We start from the raw sequence: 22,629 nt of genomic DNA on the forward strand, positions 1-22,629 counted from the left end.
AATCGCTTAAATAATTAAATAACAGTCTGGTCATAGCAATGAAGTGCTTGTTCCATCATCATTTTTACCGGACATGTTATAATGGGTATGCACACATTGCTTGGTTTGCCAAAGAAACAGGAATGACAAATTCTTTTGTGGGAGTAGGGCATTTGTTGCAGTTCAAAAATATCAAAAAGAAAAGATAATCAACTTTGAGAATAATACAGTGCTTACATTTTGTTTCTCTAAGCAATCTTTATATACATGTTTAAATGTTGGATCTAAATGCAAACTGCATAGACTCCAATCTGCTGTCACATAATGTGCTGGCAAATCAGGCTATCATAGACTCCAATCTACTGTCACATAAGGTGCTGGCAAATCAGGTTATCATAGACTCCGATCTACTGTCACATAACGTGCTGGCAAATCAGGTTATCATTGACTCCCATCTGCTGTCACATAATGTGCTGGCAAATCAGGCTATCATAGACTTCCATCTGCTGTCACATAATGTGCTGGCAAATCAGGCTATCATAGACTCCGATCTACTGTCACATAATGTGCTGGCAAATCAGGCTATCATCGACTCCAATCTGCTGTCACATAATGTGCTGGCTAATCAGGTTATCATCGACTCCCATCTGCTGTCATATCAGGTTAACATAGACTCCAATCTGCTATCACATAATGTGCTGGCAAATCTGGTTAACATCGACTCCGATCTAATGTCACATAATGTGCTGGCAAATCAGGTTATCATAGACTCTGATCTACTGTCACATAACGTGCTGGCAAATCAGGTTATCATAGACTCTGATCTACTGTCACATAATGTGCTGGCAAATCAGGTTATCATAGACTTCGATCTACCGTCACATAATGTGCTGGCAAATCAGGTTATCACAGACTGATATACTGTCACATAATGTGCTTGCAAATCAGGTTATGATAGTCTCCGATATACTATCACATAATGTGCTGGCAAATCAGGTTATGATAGACTCCGATCTACTACTGTCACATAATGTACTGGCAAATCAGGTTATACATGGTTTGCATTTTGACTAGACTTGTATGGGAGTATATATAAGGAAATTTGGTACATCTGTTAACTTCAAGTTTTAACTTAAAATGTTAGAAAAGGTTAGGAACTTAATTGCTTTTGTACTCTGTAGAAGGCGAAACTTCCCCATTACAAAGTTAGAATACCAGTATAAGTCCTATTAACTCCTCAGAAATGAGTACAAGTGCAGGTAGGAGTACTTGGATTTTCTGGACTCAGAGTACAAAGTAACTGAACACAGTGTACTCAGCCCCCTGTATGCACTAGTAATGACAACGATATGTACTGTAACTTTTAAATTTAACAAAAAACATTTAGCATAAATTGCAGGATATGATGACCAAGTTGAGAGGTAACAGCGCTGTTTACACTTTATATACATTCCTTCCATAGTTTTATAATGGGCCTTAACAGTAATGCAGTTATAATTAACAAAAAGCTGTTAATCAGTTCAACACCTCAATAGATAATACACAATTACATATTTGCATGCATGCATGCATCAGACCAAACAGTATCCAGGCAAAAAGGCTAAGTATACAAATATCAGGTAGATTCTTTATTTATAAGTATTATTGATATATATTTTAAACATTATATTTTACAGATTTTAAAAATGATGCTTTACCTATTTCAATCTCAATTTGGTATGCATATGAAACAATGCAATTTTCAAAAGTACAAAGAAAACTTTCATTAAAATTGCATAAAAACATAATTTTTTCCATTGCAATGTAAAGGAAAAGCAAGCATAATCAAAATCCTTGTATAATGGTAATTTCTTTTTAAATAAATTAGTTGTTTTTTTTCTCTAGTAAAAATCTGTTCATGGAACATGGATTCATCACCACAATGCCAGACTGTATCAAAATGCAGAACTTAAGGTTCAACAGACAGACCTAATGACTGACAAGGGTAATACTATAGGTGTTACCACTGTCTGATGAGGACAGACCTAATGACTGACAAGGTAATACTATAGGTGTTACCACTGTCTGATGTGGACAGACCCAATGACTGACAAGGTAATACTATAGGTGTTACCACTGTCTGATGAGGACAGACCTAATGACTGACAAGGTAATACTACAGGTGTTACCACTGTCTGATGTGGACAGACCCAATGACTGACAAGGTAATACTATAGGTGTCACCACTGTCTGATGAGGGCATATAAAGCAATAGCTCTATTTTTTTTCTTTCATAGTTTTCTACTGAATAATGATAATAATAATATAAAGCAATAGAAACAAAATTAACATTCTTGCCTGATGAACTATTGGTATTATAATATGGGTGCACTTACTATACAGAACACATTTTTCCTATTAAAATTTGCCAAAAAATAAGTAATGAGCACATTGTTGGAGAAATATGTGCTTTAAAAAATCATTAACTAAAACTCAATACAAAGGAGCTTACCTTTTTGCTTTTTTCCCCAGCATTCCCACTATGCAGATGAGTGGTACCTGAATTCTAGAACCATGGAACACATAGGCATATATCAAATATTAACATTTGAAGTCTTTTCTCTCATTCCAATATTTCTGGCAAAGTTTATCCAAGTCAGACAGTTGGAAATGAAACGAGGAACCCCAGTTGAGGGGACACAACTCTGTCTGCAATTTTTTATACTGATCATTTTGGGTATACCATACACCATCAAACAATATAAACTATAATAATTTTTTAGCTTTAATCTTTTATACAAAGAACTTTGCTTACTTATTTAAACTACCATTGAACCTGTCTTTAAGGTTACCTGTATTAGGCAAATAAATGTCCTAAAGAGATAGTTTTCCAAAGTCCCTAAAAAATATTGAGGAAATAATCTTTAATTAGCAACCACCTCTCTGCAAACAACACTTCTTAGTTCTGCTCTGGTGGCCTATTGGTTGGAGCATCCACCTCAGAAGCGGGAGGTCATGGGTTCAATCCCCGGTCAAGTCATACCAAAAACTTATAAAAATGTTACTAACAACTGCCTTGCTTGGCACTCAGCATTAAGAGGTTAGTGTTAGGACTGGTTGGCCTGGTGTCAGGATAATGTGACATCATGCTACATGTCTGCGGCATGATACCCCAGTGCTAGACATCACTAAAAACTGCCACACTGCAGCCATCGTAGCGACATGACTGAAAAATTGTTAAAGATATGTTAAAAAAAAAAATAAAAAATGTTTCTTCCAGTGGAATCTACTGTTAAGTCTGGTAATGAAACAAGAGCACTCTGACTTTGCACTTTTCGTTGTCAAAGTCTCTTGCACAGACTGGGTACAACTTTTTGTCATAATCACTACTCCTGTCTGCTGCAATACTAAACGGACCAATTTTCATGGCTTCTGCAATTTTAAGTGAAGTATCATCTGCTAAACACCTAACAATATAGATGATTTTGTTCTTGCACATGCCTATTTTCTGCAATTTTGGAATCAGGAACATCTGTTTGAACAAAGGACCAATGTAGTCTTCTTCTGCTAGGGGTGGTCCGTGTTCTATTAAGAACTCAGTAGATAACACCTGCGCATTTATAAAATTTGTGTTCACAATTTAGTTCTGCTGTAAAAAAGAAGTTACCTTAGTATTGGAGTTAGAAAAACGAGCTAATTAAAGGTTTCACCATGACCAATATTGAAATCCTTTCCACGCAGCCTGCAAGGGGTGTGAAGTTGCCCTAGAATGGAATGCTGTATTGTGTAATACATGTATTCATCTCTGAATTGGTTTTTTCATCTTTTCCTAATACATCTGTGAAATTATTTGAAAAATATTTTTGCTCTAACACGCGCATCGACTAGAATAAATCTGACTTGACTTAGCGCCAAATACATACAGACTGGTTATGTATCAGACTGAATTAGAACAAAGAATCTGCGATCAAAGATTAAAAGTTAGAAAACCAGTCTGTTCTCTCCTAACTAAGCCATACATCTGCTATAAATAGAAACCGAGGTCAAAAGTTGAAAGTAGAAACCAGCATGTTTCTTGGAAATAGGGCAACTGCTATAAATAGAACAGAATACTGTTGAGAAAGTGCATGCAAGTTCTTTGGACAAGAGTACTCTTGTGTCATAGTTACATAGAAGCTGTCTGTTCCAGAATACAGTCTGTTGGATTAATGGGATGTTAACAATAATGAGAAAACAAGTTATTAATTTTTTTGAGGGGGATATACCGAAAAAACATAATCCGAATACAGTTGTGTGTAAGGCGTAATTTAGTGAAGAAAAGCATAATGATTACGCCAAAAGCATAATGGTTGGCATGTATGCATCTTAACCAGAAGGACATTGGTCAAAATTATTTAAATAAAACTGTTAGTGCATGCTTCTCAAGGGAAGCTCAATCAAACAAGGAAGAGAAAGAACAGCAATTCTGATTGATTTCTCTGCTACATTGGTGAAAAAGATTTTGTGATTTCATCTGACATCTTTCACATATGTCTTGCAGGATGTCACTTAAATTTTTAAGTTACTGATAAAACATTTTAATTAGGACAGATATATTTTAATTATGGAATGAGAGAACAAGATTTATTATACAGGGGATGACATTTCCAATTTTCATTTACATGCCCGGCAAGATATTATAAGGGAAATGGTCATCAAATTCAAATATTTGGTTCACATTTCTGCATGAACTTTGGGCGGGCTTTCAACATGAAATTATATGTGCCCTACAATAATATTCTGTTGACTGGGCTAGTTGGTTTCAGGAACTGCCATCCCCTGAATTACATTGTTGTGAGATAAAGGTATCTCACCCATAGTGTGATAGAGAAATATCACCCAAGGAGACAAACTTTGTAGACAAGAGTAAGGGTTCGACAAGGGTTGCCCACAAACTCTGATCTTGGAGGACATTTCTCTATCCCAACAGAATTATTAACACTACTGAAGCTGCATTTCCAATGAAGTTCACACAGGAAGCTACCAAGTTTCAATGGCTAGAATGCTAAGACAAGATGCCATGACACATTTCTGGGTCAGGAACTTTAATTATATTGCCTAGCACTGAATCTTCTTTCATGTGATGATGTGTTGACAAGCATCACTACAACATTTTGATCAATCAAACTATCACAAAATCAGTATAAAACAGGCCGTGTTCTACATAGTTTGACTAGTATAATGTCTTACATGGATAGCATTGGGAGAAATGTATTTCAATGTATCACAAACATGTACAAGTTGGAAGTCAGCAATTATTAATATTCTTTAATCAAATTACATCTTTTTGGGACAATAAATCTATGTAATTATTTATCCTCGATTAGAAGAGTTTAGATATTAATTTGTGACATTTTCTGAGTTTCTAAAACACGCAGAAATGCAGCTTTAGTATTATATTGTTTAAAAGATTTGAAAAAATGTTTGCATCATGCTCATACATACATATACACATGCATTTAATAATGCAATTAGGATATCAAGCATCAAACAACTGCTTTTCTTTCAACACGAAGTTATGTCTCACTCACTCCCATTATGAAGTAATCCTTTATGCATGAAAAGTGTGTAATTACGTCATATATTTAAATTGATAAGTCATCCAGATTTTTCTCTGGGGATGCAAAAAAATGTATCATAAATAAGAGTTTAGAATAACAAGTCTGCTTTTACCGAATATATGCATTCTGGAAATATACATATGGTTCAAATAAACACACGATAAGGACAAGTGAAGCTGAGACAAACTGGATTCTACTGTATTACCTAAGCATTGTTCACGCTTCATGGGAAAGAGAGAAGTGGCAAAGAGAAAAATGACTACATTGGTTCCCCTCTTGCAAGACTACTCTCAAGACAAGCCACCATCTTGTGAAGGTAGAGCAACATTACCATTTTTCCCCTCTCACCTGCAACCACCCCTCTAATTAGGACATTCTCTCATTGCAGAAGGGGTGGTCTTACAATTGTTGCATCAGAATCATCACAAACATTCTTTTCAAAAGAATGTCATGGTTCATCAATGAAAATTTTCTTAAATAAAAAATGATGCACAATAACGTTTTAATTTCAAGATTCTGGTGATCTGTTGATATCATTCAAAATATTCAGCTGAGCTCAGCTAGGACCATTAATAAGTATTTTCAATCAATAAAATCAGCATATATTTGCAAATGAAAAAGTATATTTACTTCATTTCTTCCAAATTTCTCCCTTAGTTTCTCTCACTTTTCAATTTTTTTCTGAAATGAGAAATTACCTCAGAATTTCACATCCTAGAGTGAACACTGCATTGTGACCAACAAATCCTGTTAAATGCGTTTCAGGTTTCTACATGGAGAAAGTATTGCAAAGGCAGTCAGGGGCATGGTGTTAGCAAACAGAGAAAGTATCACAAAGACAGTCAGGGGCATGGAGTTTCCGCACAGAGAGAGTAACACAAAAGCAGACAGGAGTTTCGAGGCTTCTACACATAGAAAGTATTGCAAAGGTATACAGGAGTGTGGACTTGGACAGCTCAGTTAGTAGAAGACCCAGTTAGCATTTGGAAGCTCTTGGGTTTTAGCAATGGAGGGGGGCATGCTACCTCTGACAAGGGTTGCAGCAATGTTAGAATGGCATGTAACTTCCAACAAGGGGTTAGCATTTGGAGGGGGGAGGGGCAAGATGCCTCTGACAACGGTTTCAGCTCAGGAAGGGAGCACAAAATCTTTAACAAGCCCAACCTTACTAATATACATATGCAAGCACTTCATACTTTCCGCTACAGTGTCAGTGTTCACAATATTGAGTACCAGAAAGGTACATCATTCTATACTTTAGTTTGACAGTAGTAATAATAAATATTTTCAGGGCAGATCACTACAGCTAAGCAAACTTACAACATAGCTCTTCAAGCGAATAAAATCCACAGCTAATGGAATTGATTTCTCTGTAATCCTGTTGAGTTGTTTGATCCTGTCAAGCAAATCGGTGAAGAATTTGTAGCCTCCCTTCAATACACACAGACAAACTAAACCCTCATGTGAGAAATCATGCACAATCTCTCGGGCCAGTCTCTCGATTCTGTAAAAATATATAAATAATGGAAAGTTATAAGCAAAACCTGACAGTCAAAATGAAGGGTATTGCAGGTTCTGCTCTCGAGTTATGCATTTTTGCACAGGTTTTAAACTTTTAAGAAAAGGTAACCCCAATTTTCCCATTTCTATTCCTAGTAATGGAACAAAAAGATGTGCATGACCTATGGAAGGTTTTAAAAAGCCATAATTTTCTTCATTTTGATACATGAATGGTGGGGTTGGTTTGCGTTGGAGAATACACAGTTGTAATTTACAATGTAAATAATGGGACTTAATTTGGTTTTGAGAGTACACAGCTGATGTGTATATTATTGAAGACAAGGGCTGCTTCAACTTCCTGAACTTCAATAGCAAACTATAAAAAAGAGCTGCAAACATTCTTTACCTTTTTTTTATTTTACAATTTCAGAAGTGCACTTTCAGTATAGAGTGATTAGTAATGCATATCCTGTGAAAACTCATTTTTGCATTTTTTTTGGGACATGCAACATTACTGTACTTTACACTATTTCAAATACATTTCCCCTGCACAAAGAAGCAGTTGGACCCAACTGAATCATAATATGCCACAGAGTGCATGTCATATGGGCATGAATTCAATGACTGGCCTCATGGACTGTCATGTGAGCATGAATTCAATGACTGGCCTCTTGAACTGTCATATGAGCATGAAGTCAATGACTGGCCTCATGGGCTATCATATGGGCATGAATTCAATGACTGGCCTCATGGGCTATCAGACGGGCATGAATTTAATGACTGGCCTCTTGGACTGTCATATGGGCATGAATTCAATGACTGGCCTCTTGGGATGTCATATGGCATGAATGGCTTGTTAGGTAATTTTGATTTGAAAACTTTCTGAGCTACATGTTAATAAGTTGGATCCAAGTGTAAACTTCATAGACACAGATCTGCAGTAGCATAAAGCTGATCAGGGCCTATGCTGCTTGCAGTTGCACCAAATTTATAACAAGTATACAGTAAGATTGTTGATAATACAGAACTATGTTTGATTCATGTTTGTAAAATTTTCTTGTAGTTTCTGACTCATTCTGTGTAAAGAAACTGAAAGAAACTAAACACTTTAAAATAATCCAGGAATTACATTAATAAATTATATCAACTGCTAGAAATCATTCAATTTCAGAAAATTAAGTACAACTCAAGTGATTTTTGAAACCCCATGTGTCACATTGGTGGTGGAGAGGATTAAGAAAGAAACTGCACCATCTCAGTGTGTTCTGACAGCTGCCACGGTAAATCATGGAAAGCAGAATTGCACACAACCCTTTCTCACAGAGTTGCTGCAAATGACCACCATGGAATGGATGTGGCCTTGATAAAATGGGCAAGGATCCTGTTTAGGACTCCTGTACGCATTCTTAACCGAGATCAACTAATCAATCAATCGAGAGGGAGGCACTGATTTATATGCATCCTTGTCTCTTTAAGCAGCAATCTGCTGTCTAATACTGAAAAATGTGAAAATTCAGTTAATTATAAATATTAACTAGTTCTAATGAAGATAATGTAATACACATAATTCCAAATCAAAGTTCATACCTGAATGAAGTGAAACAAACCAGTACAAGTTCCAATAAATGTAGTTACTGTATGCACAAGTTCACATTAACATAATATGTGACATCCAATCACAGGATTATAAAGGGGTAATTATGTATTTGTGTTTGATTCAGATTTTTAACATAGCTATACAAAAAATTCAGTCATATCGGTATGTCTGCTGTGTGGCAGTTTATACTGATGTCTAGGATTGGGGCATCATGCCACAGACATCATCATGTCCCACCCACGGCATCCTAACACCAGGCTGACCAGTCCTAACACTAGCCTCTTAATGCTAAGCGCCAAGCAAGGTAGCCATTAGTACCATTTTTACAAGTCTTTGGTATGATTCTGCTGGGGTTCAAACCCGTGGCCTCCAACATCCGAGGCAGACGCTCTAACCACTTAGGCCCCTGGTCCTGACTAAATGGGTAATTAAAACTTGAGAAAGCACAGTTCTGGTGGTTGCTGCATGAACTTACAAAAACAACAATGATTCCTAAAAGCCAACTGACCATTTAATTTTCCCGCAATATAAAAATGATGATGAATTTAAGATCATTCTCACACTACAAGACAAGAAGAAGCATTCAAGAACTTAATAGATCTATGAGCAGGGACAGTATTAAAATGTATGTTAGTCTCAGATACATATGTGTCTGTGTCTGTGCGAGCATTATATGATTTTGCATCTACTTTTAATTCAACTCTCTTTCAGAACTGGTAACAAAAAGTCATCCAAGATACATGCACGGTCTGAAGATAGATGATGATGTGCAAACATAGAACAACATAAGCCATTTGCAAATGACACGACAATTTCACGAGCAAACTGATAATCTACAAGCACGCTAGCAGCTCTTCTACAGGGAGGTTTCTTTTGTCATTAGGTTGACAATAAACAACGTACTCAGGTTATTTGTCTCATGCTATACTATTTGTAAAAGAAAAATCAGTGTTTGTTTGTGTGTTTGTGATCTGGATTTTTAAAATATCTCTAAAAAAAATTCAGTCATATCGCCACGATGTCTGCAGTGTGGCAGTTTATAGTGATGTCTAGCTGTGGGGCATCATTCCACAGACATGTAGCATGATGTCCCACCCAGTCACATTATCCTGACACCAGGCCAACCAGTCCTAACACTAACCTCTTAATGCTGAATGCCAAGCGAGCCAGCTGTAAGTACCATTTTTGTAAGTCTTTGGTATGACAAAGCCGGGAATCAATCCCACAAACTCCCGCATCTGATACGGATGCTTTAACCACTAGGCCACCAGAAAATCAGTAACAGAAAGAAGAACTTGCGTGAACAAAACAAAACAGCTAATATCAAATTTAAGTTTTGCACATATCTGTTCAATGTCTTCATTCTTTGTGTCTGTAAAGATTACCTGTTAATGAGGAGAGACAGAGCTATGCGCTCTGAAGGCAAGAAAAGAAAAAAAACGATTTGTGTGTGTGTGATTTGAACTTTTATTGCAGCTTAAACAATTTTTCAGTCATGTTGCTATAATGTATGTAATGTGGCAGTTTATAGTGATGTCTAGCACCGGAGCATCATTGCCACAGACATGTAGCATGATGTCCCACCCAGACACATTATCCTGACACCAGGCCAACCAGTCCTAACACTAACCTCTTAATGCTGACCACCAAGCAAGGCAGCTGTTAGTACCATTTCTGTAAGTTTTTGGCATGAGTCGGCTGAGGTTCAAACCAGCAACCTCCCAAATCTGAGGCTGACACTCAAACCAATAGGCCACCGGAGTGGTAAAAAATAAATGAAGATGAGGTAGTGAATCAGAAGATTGGTGAACAAACCTGTCTGTAATCAGTCCAGATGGAATAAGGATTTTCTCCAGGTCTTCCTCATAATGTTTGGGTACGCAGAACATGTTCAGAGGGTATCCATTGTTGCCATCTGTTACCTGAAACAAAAAAACTGCATGACTAAAAATGAGGTCTGTAAATTAGAGCAAGCATTTTTTTGTCTCAATTATACCTATTTTTTAAATAACATTCAATATATAACAAGAGTTACTCAAAGATACTGATGCCCTACTGACCAAAATAATTTGTGGGAATTCAAATAAGTTTCTTAATAAACTCCAACATACCTTATCAGGGGTCAGGCTACCAGGCAAAGTAGGTGACTAAGTCTTCGCCCTGTGATTTTTTTAAAAGAGGTACATTGACCATATCGTCTGAGAGGCCCCCTCGCCTTAGCCAGGTTAGATCTATAGTTCTAGTGTTGTGTTGCAGCGAAATGTATTCTTGAAGCCATCAGCAGCTAGGCCTAGTTTTGTTATCAAATATGTGACAAACTCTTGCACATTCACAGGCATGTGTTTAGATACCTGATTGACTATTAACCCTTTACCAAGTAAGTTAGCAACTATCACTGCCCGACTTCCACGTTATTCTTGGATCATAAAACATACAAACTTGTGTTTCGAAACTTTAAAAATAGTATATAAACAGCAATTTGTGTTTTAAGAACAGAATCGGTAATCTGGATATTTTAACTCCTCTTGTATACTATTTTATCTTAAAATTATTTCGAAACTGAAAGTGAACCAGTAACAGGGAAATACACCGCATTGTATGGGAAGTACCAGTTTATTAGATTGTCTGATTTTGCAAATCATCTTGCAAATATTTTCAAAAATATATACAATTCATAGAAAGCACAGGCTAGGTATTATGTTATTTTAGATTCAACTTTAAAATGCAAATATGTACATCAGAAACAATGGGACAATGCTATGTTATGTAATTCGCGAGAAGCACTGTAAGGTCAAAGTTGTTTTCTTATTTGTCTCATATTTGTGAAAATAAGGAAATAAAAGCAGTTACTATTTAACCAATGCATAAACTTACTACAAGTACGTAGACAAATAAATAAACAATAAATCTGCAATCCTATCAATGGACTGTTGAAATTAAGTTTTATAAAACGAGTGGTAACATTGCAAAAACCCGTTTTAAAAACAGATGCACTCAAATGTCTGTGTTGATTTGGGTGGAATGAAGGATTTAGCTCATATACTGACTAAAAAGGAGCCAAGTCTGTAATTTTATGCATTTTAGTGTGTTGTGTATGAACAGTTACAGTAATGTTTTATCCGCAACAAAGAAATTAGGACAAACTGTATAATCTGAAGATGCTTGTGCATTTGGCCTCATGTACAAAGTACAAGGGTTGTTTCAAACACTTACAGAAATCTTTTGAAGTGCATTTATTGTGAACTTTTAGAAAGTATTTTTAAAAATTGATTAAGGGTAGTTGATTAAGCATTTTTACTAACTTGCAATTAAATGATGTACTCTGGTTACTCAGTTAAAATTTATTACAATGTAGTTTCAATTATTCTATTTGAGAGTAATATGGCAAAAATAACTCGGAAAATTTTCTACTTGAAAAGTATTGCTTAAATCCGAAGTTAAAATGCAAATATAAATACTGGGAAATAGAGAGCATAATTCAAATAAGAGAACACTCACTTCTCCATGTTCCGTCCAAAAGGAGAAGTCACTGCTCTCCAAAATTCAAGTCTAGCTTGACCCCTGCCCTTTTTGGTAACAAAAATATTGCTTATGTGTCCAATTTCAAATGTTCACAATAGCATAACAAATGTTGCCACAGTATTTTACCATGAAACTTATATGTGCAGATAGGTGAACTCGTTTCAGATACTGTCGAGGCAAACCCACATGCAAAGTTTATGCTAAGCCTATTTTATCCATACATTCTATTATTTAAAAAAAAAAAGTTCTTAAACTGCAAGCATCATTCATTGTATTGATCAAAGATAAACACAAGTAGGTTGGATAAAAATAAGTCAATTTTTTTCTGGAATATCTCGCACACTCGGCAACCCATATCATTGCTTTTCTACAAATTAAAGTTACAATGTTTTAGTCAGACTTTACTTACTCAGATGTCTTTTTCCTGGTAAATTCAAATTCCCACACAAGCAAATGGACACGTTTTGAAGTTCTGTTGGCCAACATTTCAGTTGGCTGGAATGCAATGTAAGCCAGGATTACCGAAATCGAAGGATGATGATAACCTTGGCTGAAATGAAGCTATGTACCTAAATACTTTCTTCAGTATTAATATATTTTTTATTATTTCATTAAAAAAGTATTGTTAAACATAACCAGATTTCGGCATTCAACGCCTTCCAGCCAATTGAAATGTAGGCCAATAAAACTTGAAAACAGGTCCATTTGCTTGTGTGAGAATTTGAATTTATTAGAAAAAAGACATCAGAGAAGGTAAAGTCTGATAAAATATTACTTTAATTTGCAGCAAAGCATTGATATGGACTCCCAAGTGTGCGAGATATTCCTGAAAAACTGACTTTCATTACAATGTTAGCTGAATCAAAACACGTTACACGATGCTGTTATCCAGGCAGTAAGACATCGATGCCAAAAACATATATAGTCAGAGTTGACTTATATTGTAGGACTAGTTACAGAATGAGTCGTTCAAGTAGCATCCAATTTTCAAACTGATTTAAATATTTTGCAGCATATACAACAAGATCCTACCATTATGACAAGTATATGCCATCATAAAAATATTTCTTGGGTATTGCCGCGATACCGGAGTAATGCCCCTTGCAAAACCTGGAATCAACATTATGTCTGTTTATCAATCATTTCACACAATCATCTGATTTAAACTGTAAATTAAATGTATGTTCATATAGAGCAAAGAACACCAAATAGACATATAAAATAAATTTAAAGCCAGTGTCTATATTTACTTTCAAGACTTCAATATACTTTCGAAATGTGGACTTTAGTCTGGTGCTATAAATTAGTGCATACACCCAGTATTTAATTAGCAATTGTATTTTACAGTTTTGTCATTCCTTTTGTATTTAAATGGTCTGAAATGTTTGTATTACAAATGCACTAGATGTGGTCACCACTGCAACTTAGTCCTACATGTTAAGACCTCAACGCTGATATTTATGTTTTGGGCATCTGGGTTGAAATGAGACGGTAGTTGAGGCATGCTGAAGTATGTTCAGATAGGTTCATGTAGGATTATGTTTCTTGAACAAAACAAACACTGCTTACAGTTCCAATAAGCATAATACAATTTTATTCATTTTGTTAAAGACTTATATTTCAACGTAACCCTATTTCGGCATTCCCGGCTTTGATTGCTTTCCAGCCAACTGAAATGTAGGCCAACAAAACTTGAAAACATGTCTGTTTCTTTTGTGAGAACTTGAATTAGAGAAAAGATACGTCAGTAAAGTCTGACTAAAACATTATGACTTTACTTTCTTGAAAAGCGTTGTTATTGGTTGCCAGTTGTGTGAGATATTCCTGAAAATTTGACTAATGATTTTTGTTGACATCAAAACACGCTACACAGTACCGTTATAGTCCTACAATGTAAGACATAGCACATGTTGTTTTTGTTTTAGCGCTTGAAGCCCACAACATAAATATCAGCCTCAAGGTCTTACATGTACGACTATGTTAGGCATTAAGATCTTGACACCCACAACATAAATCTGCGTCGAGGTCTTACATGATGTAGGACTACGAGCTCCTGTGAACTGGCTGAGGTGACTGAAATTAAATCCATATAATTTAGTTTAATGTTTTCCATATCCATATAATCTATACTATACCACAATGCAATCTTTGCTAGCCATTCTGCTTTGTCGTTATTCAGAAGCACCCGCAGCTGAGAATCGCATGTGAAACACACGCACTTCTTGTGTGGCGGTCAGTTTGTCTTTCGATATCGCCTCACAAAGGACCGGTACGGAAAAGGCCACGTTCCCGAAAGACCGGCAATGGGTCAGACAGGACCACGACGGGAACGGAATGGGTTAAAAAGGACCACTTAAAAGACTCTGTAATAATAATAATAATAATTATTATTATTATTATTATTATTATTTCCCAATTTTACGTCTTTGTTTTTAAATAAGCCTCTAATCGCTTTTCTTCTGCTTTCTTTTTTAAAAATCTAACATGCAGTTTATACTGAGTGTTTGTGTGTGTGTGTGTGTGTGTGTGTGTGTGATTTGGATTTTTAACGTAGCTTTAACAATTTTTTAGTCATATCGCTACAACGTCTGCAGTGTGACAGTTTATAGTGATGCCTAGCACTGGGGCATCATGCCGCAGACATGTAGCATGATGTCCCACCCAGTCACATTATCCTGACACCAGGCCGATCAGTCCTAACACTAACCACCAAGCGAGGCAGCTGTTAGTACCATTTTTGTAAGTCTTTGGTATGACTCTGCCGGGGATCGATCCCACGACCTCCCGCATCTATTCACTTCTTAGTGACATTTTTTTTTAATACATAATTGCTAAATCGTTAAGCTGCAAAAATGAAGCACTGAACATCTTTGCCCTGTCTTTGTGCGTCTTTGTCATTCTTTTCGGTGTTTAGGAGGAACGATTTAGACGGATTAACATTGAAAGGGACCTCTACGACAGGGCAAAGATGGGCAAAGACATGGCAAAGACAGCACTAGGCCGATAAATCGGCCCTTCACCCGTGATGATACAACATCGTCCATCAGTATCAACACAGATTTGTGGGGTTGATTTATCGGTCTAAGACAGCATATATACATTTAAATTGCTAAGATAGGAAACTATTTTACTGATGATATCAAATTTTATTTGTAAAAAAATTATATCGATTTCACTACATTAACAAGGACAGATGCGTTTTTAAACTTGAAATACTGGAAAATATTAATTGCGGATATAAAATATAAGGTATATGGTAGTGGAGTACTACAGTAACGCGTGTTACAATCACAAGTAGCTAAGTAGACAGGCGCTACCTTTAACCTTTAGCGGCAGGATAAGGACAGTTTCAAGATGTCGATTATCCAACATATAAATGTATGAACCTGTTATTAGGATTTTTCTTCTACTGCGTTCCTAGATGTGTTTTTATAAAATTCAAATTTATAGTGTATTAGAACAGAGCACATCTTTTTTAAATGACTTACTATACTTCAAGACTATCCATACGTCAATATGATTTTAATCCGATTGATTCATACATATGCATGAAAAATTTAAAAACAAAAATGGTTATATATGGTAAAACTTCATTGTAAGAAGTGATTACTGTTTTTCGGGGGGGGGGGGGTTGGGGGTTGGATCCATATTCCTCGTTATACTGGCATAACACGAAGAACCGTATTGTAGGCTGCCGAAAACGGTTTTGACCACCTTGTTTACTACTTTTATGTTCAAAGTTTCTGTCACGTTATAAGTACGGAACAATAGCCAGATTGCAACATGTATATGCTAGACCCTGAGGCTAATTATTCGCTTCATAAATATTGCGAGTATGCGCCGACATAAAAAAGACGGGAGGAAGCCAGTTATATATAACATGGCCATAAGAACTTGTTACTGGCGCCTTATTCGGCGGCGTGCGATTCACAGGTAAGTGGCATAAATTGCCGGTGTTGGCTCAAAGGAAATAAAGTGGGGGTCGTAAATCCACCCTTGACAGACTGCCGGGGAGGTGGCAATGTCTGCTAATTATGTAGACCACGGGTGAATCAACATCAACTCGGAATTGAGCAAGGCGTGGCCACCATTGGAATCGCAAGTTAAATCTAGTGTCTTGAAACTAAACGTCAGTAGTCGCTAAACCATCTTGCGGGAATTACATAAGGAATTTCTAAGCTACTCCGACGTCATTCGAAATTGGCGGGAAATATTGTTATTCTGGGAATTACACAAGAGCTTCGGAAAGGTCAGTGACTTATTTGCTCGATTGTCGCATCTATTACGGCAAGGTAATTGTACTTTAATTATGTGCAATATGTATACTTCATTATTAGAGTCGTTAGTACGTAGAATTACCATTTGTAGGGTTTGATTCATTTGTAGTGTTTGATCTACATACATATTTTGAGATATGAGCAATGTTTATGTAAAGAATTAATATTGTAATTTGCTATTTGGTTAATTTGTAGTAACCTCGTGCATTTATTCATGTGATATTCTAGATTTGCAAATGTTGAGTTGAATTATAACTTCGTATAATGGTTGCAGTGTGCAATAATGGTTACTATGAGTATTTGACTATTTGTGTATACACTATAGGAGTATAATGTGTAAGGATGTATCAGCGCATGGATATGTGGATATCTGTGTACACTTTGTAGAAGTGTAATGTACAGAAATGCGTCTGATTATGTGACATTGTTCTGTATAATAAGATTGAGGATCTAGATATACCGATGTGATGAAATCTATTGATATATGCATGATAAGCAGTTGATAACGTGTATACCATACCAGAAAGTATGGGTATTTCGATGTGCACCAATGCGTGACCAAAGAAGGTAATGGCTTATCTGATGATAGATTGTTGTTTAGTGTGAGGCGAGATAGTAGAGGAATATACTAATGTCCTTGTGTGTGTTCAGACAGGAAGCTATTTAGGGACCGGAGGAAGTATAGGAGACAGAGAAGGGAAATACCCTGGTACAATTGGTCCCGAGTCTCTGGGAGACAAGAAAAGGACAGAACGGAAGTGGAGAAAGTGAAGGGTGAAGGACGTGGTTGTTGGACTGAAGGTGTACTGGATACCAGTCAAGAAATACTACAGATCAAGAGATGAGTAGAAACACAGGACAGGAGAAAATCTATCATACTAAAGTAGTGAAGGGGGTAGGATTAGCCTCAATGGGAATTAGCATTAAAAACACCCTTGGGTCAGATTAGCCTCAAGGGAAATTTAACATGGAGAAAAATCGTGGGTCAGATTAGCCTCAAGGGAAATTAACATGGAGAAAAATTGTGGGTCAGATTAGCCTCAAGGGAAATTTAACATGGAGAAAAATCGTGGGTCAGATTAGCCTCAATGGAAATTTAACATGGGAATAAATTGTGGGTTAATATACGTACAAGGGGAATTGAACATGGGATTTTTTTTTTTAAAAAAAGGTGTAGGCAATTGAAAGGCTATCGCTTTTCGAGATATATGGCTGGCCCTGAAAAGGGCCTTTGGGTTTTTCTTCTTCTTCTTCTTCTTTTATCTTCTTAACTTTTTCCAACATCTTCTTAATTTGTCCATCATTCCTTTCTTCTTCTTCTTTTCTGTTTCCGGCAGCCAGTCCGGGTGGCCCATGGCCCGGAACTTCTCTTGGATTTTCATCCAGTTTGTGTTCAGTTTTTCTAGTTCATCCTTTTTTCTTCTATTTTCTTCGTCTTTTCTTTCATTGGACCACTTTTCTTTGATCTTCTTGACCTCTTTGGTCAGCTCATTCCTCATTAGTTCTTCAGCTTTTTTAAGTTTTTCTAACCCCCACTTCGCGAAACACCAATCTGTCCATTCTACAATGTCTTCTAAAAAGCACCTTGCACTCTTCACATGATCTATTGCTTCTTTTAACTTACCCACTTTGACATACGGTGGGTTAATTAAACCTCTGATTCTCTTCTCCTCATCCTCTATCATTTCTTTCACGATGTTTACGGCTAAGTGCAGGCTGTTTACTTGTCTTTTGTCACTTCGTACCTCCATTCCTGTTCAACCCTTTCTGCTACACTCAATCCATCTACCATCCAATACCAACTTCCCATAAGATCGTTGTATAAAGCTGAAGCTGCTGGCATCTTCTTGTTTGCTTATTCCGTAGAATGAGCTCCAATGGCCAACACTGTTAGTTTTATACTGAAAGCGCGAACGTGATGGAAAACATCCCCCTAAAACATAAAATTAATCTTACCTAGATCATGACCCAACAACGCGCGGACGTGAAGGAAAACATCCCCTACTTTCTCATTTCATATAATACAACCCTAACTATACTCTTCACATACGCTAAGAAACCCATAATCTACTATTCACACAAACATACCTGAGCTCTTACAAACACAAACACACCAACACATACCCTCACACGATCTTAAAAAGAGTTAGTGTTTATATTCACACTACTCTACCTACACATTGGCAAATTAATAGTTATTTCTTTTCTAGAGTATTGGGTAGCCCTGAAAAGGGCTGTTTTTTTTTTCAACTCCAGATGCACCTATCTAATGGTTGCACCTTCCTGGCCTGGCGCCACACACACATCTTTGACTCCAGTCTCTTTTTACTTTTTGTCTTGAGAGTGCAGAGGCGGGATGATTCGCTTCAGCACCCCAATCCTCTGTCTCGGGAATATTGAACGACATCATCTCTACTCTTTTCTTTTCCTCTTCTTCCCTCTCTCTTCTCTCCTCCTCTTCCTTCTTTATTCTTGCTTCTTCTACTATAGCCTCCGCTGATAGTTCGTTTACTATGCGCCTGGCATATCCCAGGTGCATCTGGAGTTCTAGCAGCTTCACAATCCTTGTATTCATTCTCTTGCTGTTAACAGGTCGACGATGGGCCCAACTGACGATCAGTTTTTAATTTATAGTGAAAGCGCGGACGTGAAGGAAAACATCCCCTAAAAACATAAAATTCATCTTACCTAAATCATGACCAAAAAAAAACAACGCGCGGACCTAAAAGAAACACTCACTCACATTTTTATGCTACCCATCACTATTTTAAAATTTTTTATAAATCACTTCAATAGACTATTTACATACGCAAAGCAATCCAATCTAACCCCAAATATACACCTCAAACACCAAAAAATACATTATTTTAATCTACTATTGACCTAAACTTACGTGAACTGTTACTAACACAAACACACAAACACATACCCTCACATTTTTTTAAAAAAGAGTTAGTGTTTATTTTCACACTACTCTACCTACACACATTGGCAAATGGATGGTTATTTCTTTTCTAGAGTATTGGGTTGCCCTGAAAAGGGCTGGTTTTTTTTGTTTGCTATGGCATTCTTTTTTTAGTTTCTAAGAATGCGATGTCCTCTGAGGATAGACTTTCTGGCGATAGGTCTGCTTCTTCGGAAAGAGAAGAAGAACTCTTTGGTGTCGATACGACAATCGACAAAGCCTCTGTCAGCTTCAGGTTGCTGCTGCTGTTGTTGTTGTTGTTGTTGCTGCTGTTGCTGCTGTCTCTGAAGTCTGTACTTCTCTGTCCATTCTTCTTTTTCCCGGTTCATTTCTTCTCTGAAGAGCTCTTCTATCAGGTCTTCAGTGATTTTTAACATTCTCACATTCTCTATTTCTTCTGGCTTCGGTATCAGACTGTGTCTGACCCTATGCAAATTCACGTAGGCTTCGTTGAGCTTAGCTAGTTTGGAGCACATCTTCTTAGGAGGATGAGTCGACAATGGATGGTTAGACTAGAAACAACCCCGGTTCTTAAAGTCAAAGCGCGGACGTGAAGGAAAACATCCCCCACACGGTTTTCGAGTCGCAACGTTCAGTGAGTGTCATGAGAGGGATAGTAAGAAATGAAAGAGCATCAATCCAACATTCTTATAGCTAAACAAAAGACAAAGGCATTTTTTTCAAAACACAACATTTTTTTTTATTCAAAAATCACTTAACATTAAACAACAACTCTAACATTTTTTAACAATAATCCAACACTATAACATCAAACAATTTTTTTTCAAAACACAACATTTTTTTCATCAAATACAAACTACTTTGAACAGGGCTGACAACGTTGTGAATGAAATTGTGATTTCCACTGTTGGAAATCATTAGGCCATTGATGGACACTACGTTTCCTAGCTTGAGACAAAAGATAAGCATAATGGTCACAAAACCATCGATCTACTTTCACATCGTTTCTAGAAGAAGAACGAGGATCAAAATGAGTTACTAAATGTTCTAAGGAATAGCCCAGGCTGCGATGATGCAGAAAATACACACAGTACTTTCCACACACCAAGGAATCTGTGCCTTGTAATTTCACATTATTGAATCGGGTGGTTTGAGCATTTCTTCTCATAAAGTCGATGATATCGTCTTCCAAAGGGGGTAATCCGTACGAATCGAAATATTCCACACATCCTTCTTGAGGAAAGTAGACGGCTACCCAGTGGGTTCCTGGGAGATGACTGTCGTCCGTGTTGATCACGTAAGCTTGATGGTCTTTAGGTTTGCGATGAGGGAGTTCATCTTTAGCACAGACGACAGGATTCCAAGAAGCTGTATACGAACTGTGGTTCAAAAGGTAATAAAGTTCCCAGGTATCCATTGATTTGTGTGTGGTTTTTTTTTCTTCTTCTTCACAGGTAATAATAAGTTGTCAATTCGATCCTGACTTTTTGCTTGAAAATGTCTGACGAATAAGCGGTTATTCGTTCTGTTTCCTCACTCTGATTCAGGAGAGCTTCGATACGATGGATCTCTTGAGTGGTTAATGGTGGACAAGAATGTTCACGCAAGTCTTTATACCATTGGTGCAACACGTCTTTGTCCGAGATGAGACTCCAAGCTTCGTCCAGATACTCGTCCAATTTTTCTTCTTGACTCAACATCAGGCATTTATCGTGTTGAATTTGACTGGGATGATCGTTTTGACATCCACAGCAATTTTTCTTGATCAATTCCGTCATTTTATCGACCAAGTGTTTGGCAAAACAGCAGACTAAATGGGCTTCTTGTTCTGGCCATCTCGACTTCATCATGACAACTTCTTCGTCTTTGTCTTGAGATTCTTCTCCTTCCACGGTCTCCTCACATTTCATCTCCAAAGCTTCTCTACTAGGTAAAGAGGGATAACAGTCTTCCATGGTTTCTAGATATCTAGAATGACTTCTCTCAAACTGTTGATTTCTATGGTATTATCGAATTCTGCATACAGGATGACGTTCACTGTCTGTTTCAGTTCTTCTGCAAACTGAAGTTCCACACGAATCTGGCCAGATTTTATAGGGTGGAAATGTCCCTCGTCGCTGCCTTGGTCTGGAGTGAAATCGAAAGCCCACAAAGCATAACCTCCTGCATAATCGTTGTACTCAATGCCGTGACTGGTGTTGGTTCCTAACTGACCGGTGGCTTCGTACAGGGACAAGTACGATCTCAAGTAATTGTTCTTGGTAATGTCAGGTTCGAAAGGTCGGGTACACAAGGTCTTGCCATCGCGACTGACTTCGATTTTCTTCACGTTGAAGTGTTGAAAGTTGAAAGGATTTTAAGCGAAGGCTCCGTTGAAGGCTGAATTCGAGACCATACGAAGGATTAAACGTTTGGGTAACTGTCCTTGGAACAGATGATCTTCGATCATAGAATGCTGTCCCTTGGGAATGGTGAACGTTTTCACTTCCACACGTCGGATGGGATACTTGGCGGTCGTTCTGCTCAACGTTTGACTGATGTCGTTACCCACTTTGGGTAACACTTCTACGCGTCGTACGTAGAGTTTGGCCTCTTCGATTTTGCTTTTAGGAGCCTTAGCAGCATCAGCCTGCAAATGGAAAGCGGCACTGCTGCGATTCAGTCTCAAGCGGACATTGACACCGTTCAGTAAATATTTCTCTTGCAACCACATGTCCAAATGCAAACGATCCATCAGTTCTAAACTCCTCTTGTTTAAGATTTTCTCTTCTCTTGCCTCAAAGCCGGAATTGCTTCCATCTATTGTGTCGAACTTGCCCGCTGTGTCAGGTTCCCACAGCACACAGGCATTGAGATGAGTATCCTTGGCATCTATTCCGTACGTCAAGAGATTTTCCAGGTAGGCACGGTAAAGGTATGTATCCATGCTGCTGCTGACCAGTTTGTTATTCAAGTACAAATCCACTGAGCTGAACAAGGAATGCATGAAATTGTTGACGGGAGCTATATTCTCAGTGTCATCTACTCCACTATCATCTTTTTCTAGAACTTGGACTTTCAAGTACAAGTAACTGCTATTCAGATCGATGTAATCTTCGGGCTGTCCTTTGATTTCAAACTCGATGGGAGCGGAATCGGTCAGTGAGGAGACGGGGTGAAATTCCACCCACTGAGATTCTTGCATGGTCATCATGGTGGGGGGCATGGCAAACAGATCCAGTTCCGTCTTGGAACAAGCGCAAGACTCTC

At 37.4% G+C, this 22,629-nt stretch overlaps 1 protein-coding gene across 2 annotated transcripts in view; it reads right to left on the reverse strand.

Moving 5' to 3' along the window:
• Positions 1-14,471, reverse strand: part of LOC149776212 (hypoxanthine-guanine phosphoribosyltransferase-like) — a 51,275-nt gene extending 36,804 nt beyond the window's left edge. Inside the window, exons 1-4 of one of the 2 annotated variants that reach the window (XM_089942564.1) lie at positions 14,313-14,471; positions 10,471-10,577; positions 6,879-7,062; positions 2,471-2,524 (exon numbers count right to left, since the gene is read on the reverse strand). In XM_089942564.1, the coding sequence (XP_089798690.1) occupies positions 2,471-2,524; positions 6,879-7,062; positions 10,471-10,577; positions 14,313-14,336 (369 nt within the window). In that variant the 5' untranslated portion in view covers positions 14,337-14,471. The remainder of the gene's footprint in view (positions 1-2,470; positions 2,525-6,878; positions 7,063-10,470; positions 10,578-14,312) is intronic. The other variant, XM_089942565.1, reaches the window with a different exon arrangement.
• Positions 14,472-22,629: the final 8,158 nt, after the last annotated feature.

Source organism: Sinohyriopsis cumingii, chromosome 18 (assembly GCF_028554795.1).
Source record: "Sinohyriopsis cumingii isolate HCF-2022 chromosome 18, ASM2855479v2, whole genome shotgun sequence".
NCBI lineage: Eukaryota > Metazoa > Mollusca > Bivalvia > Unionida > Unionidae > Sinohyriopsis > Sinohyriopsis cumingii.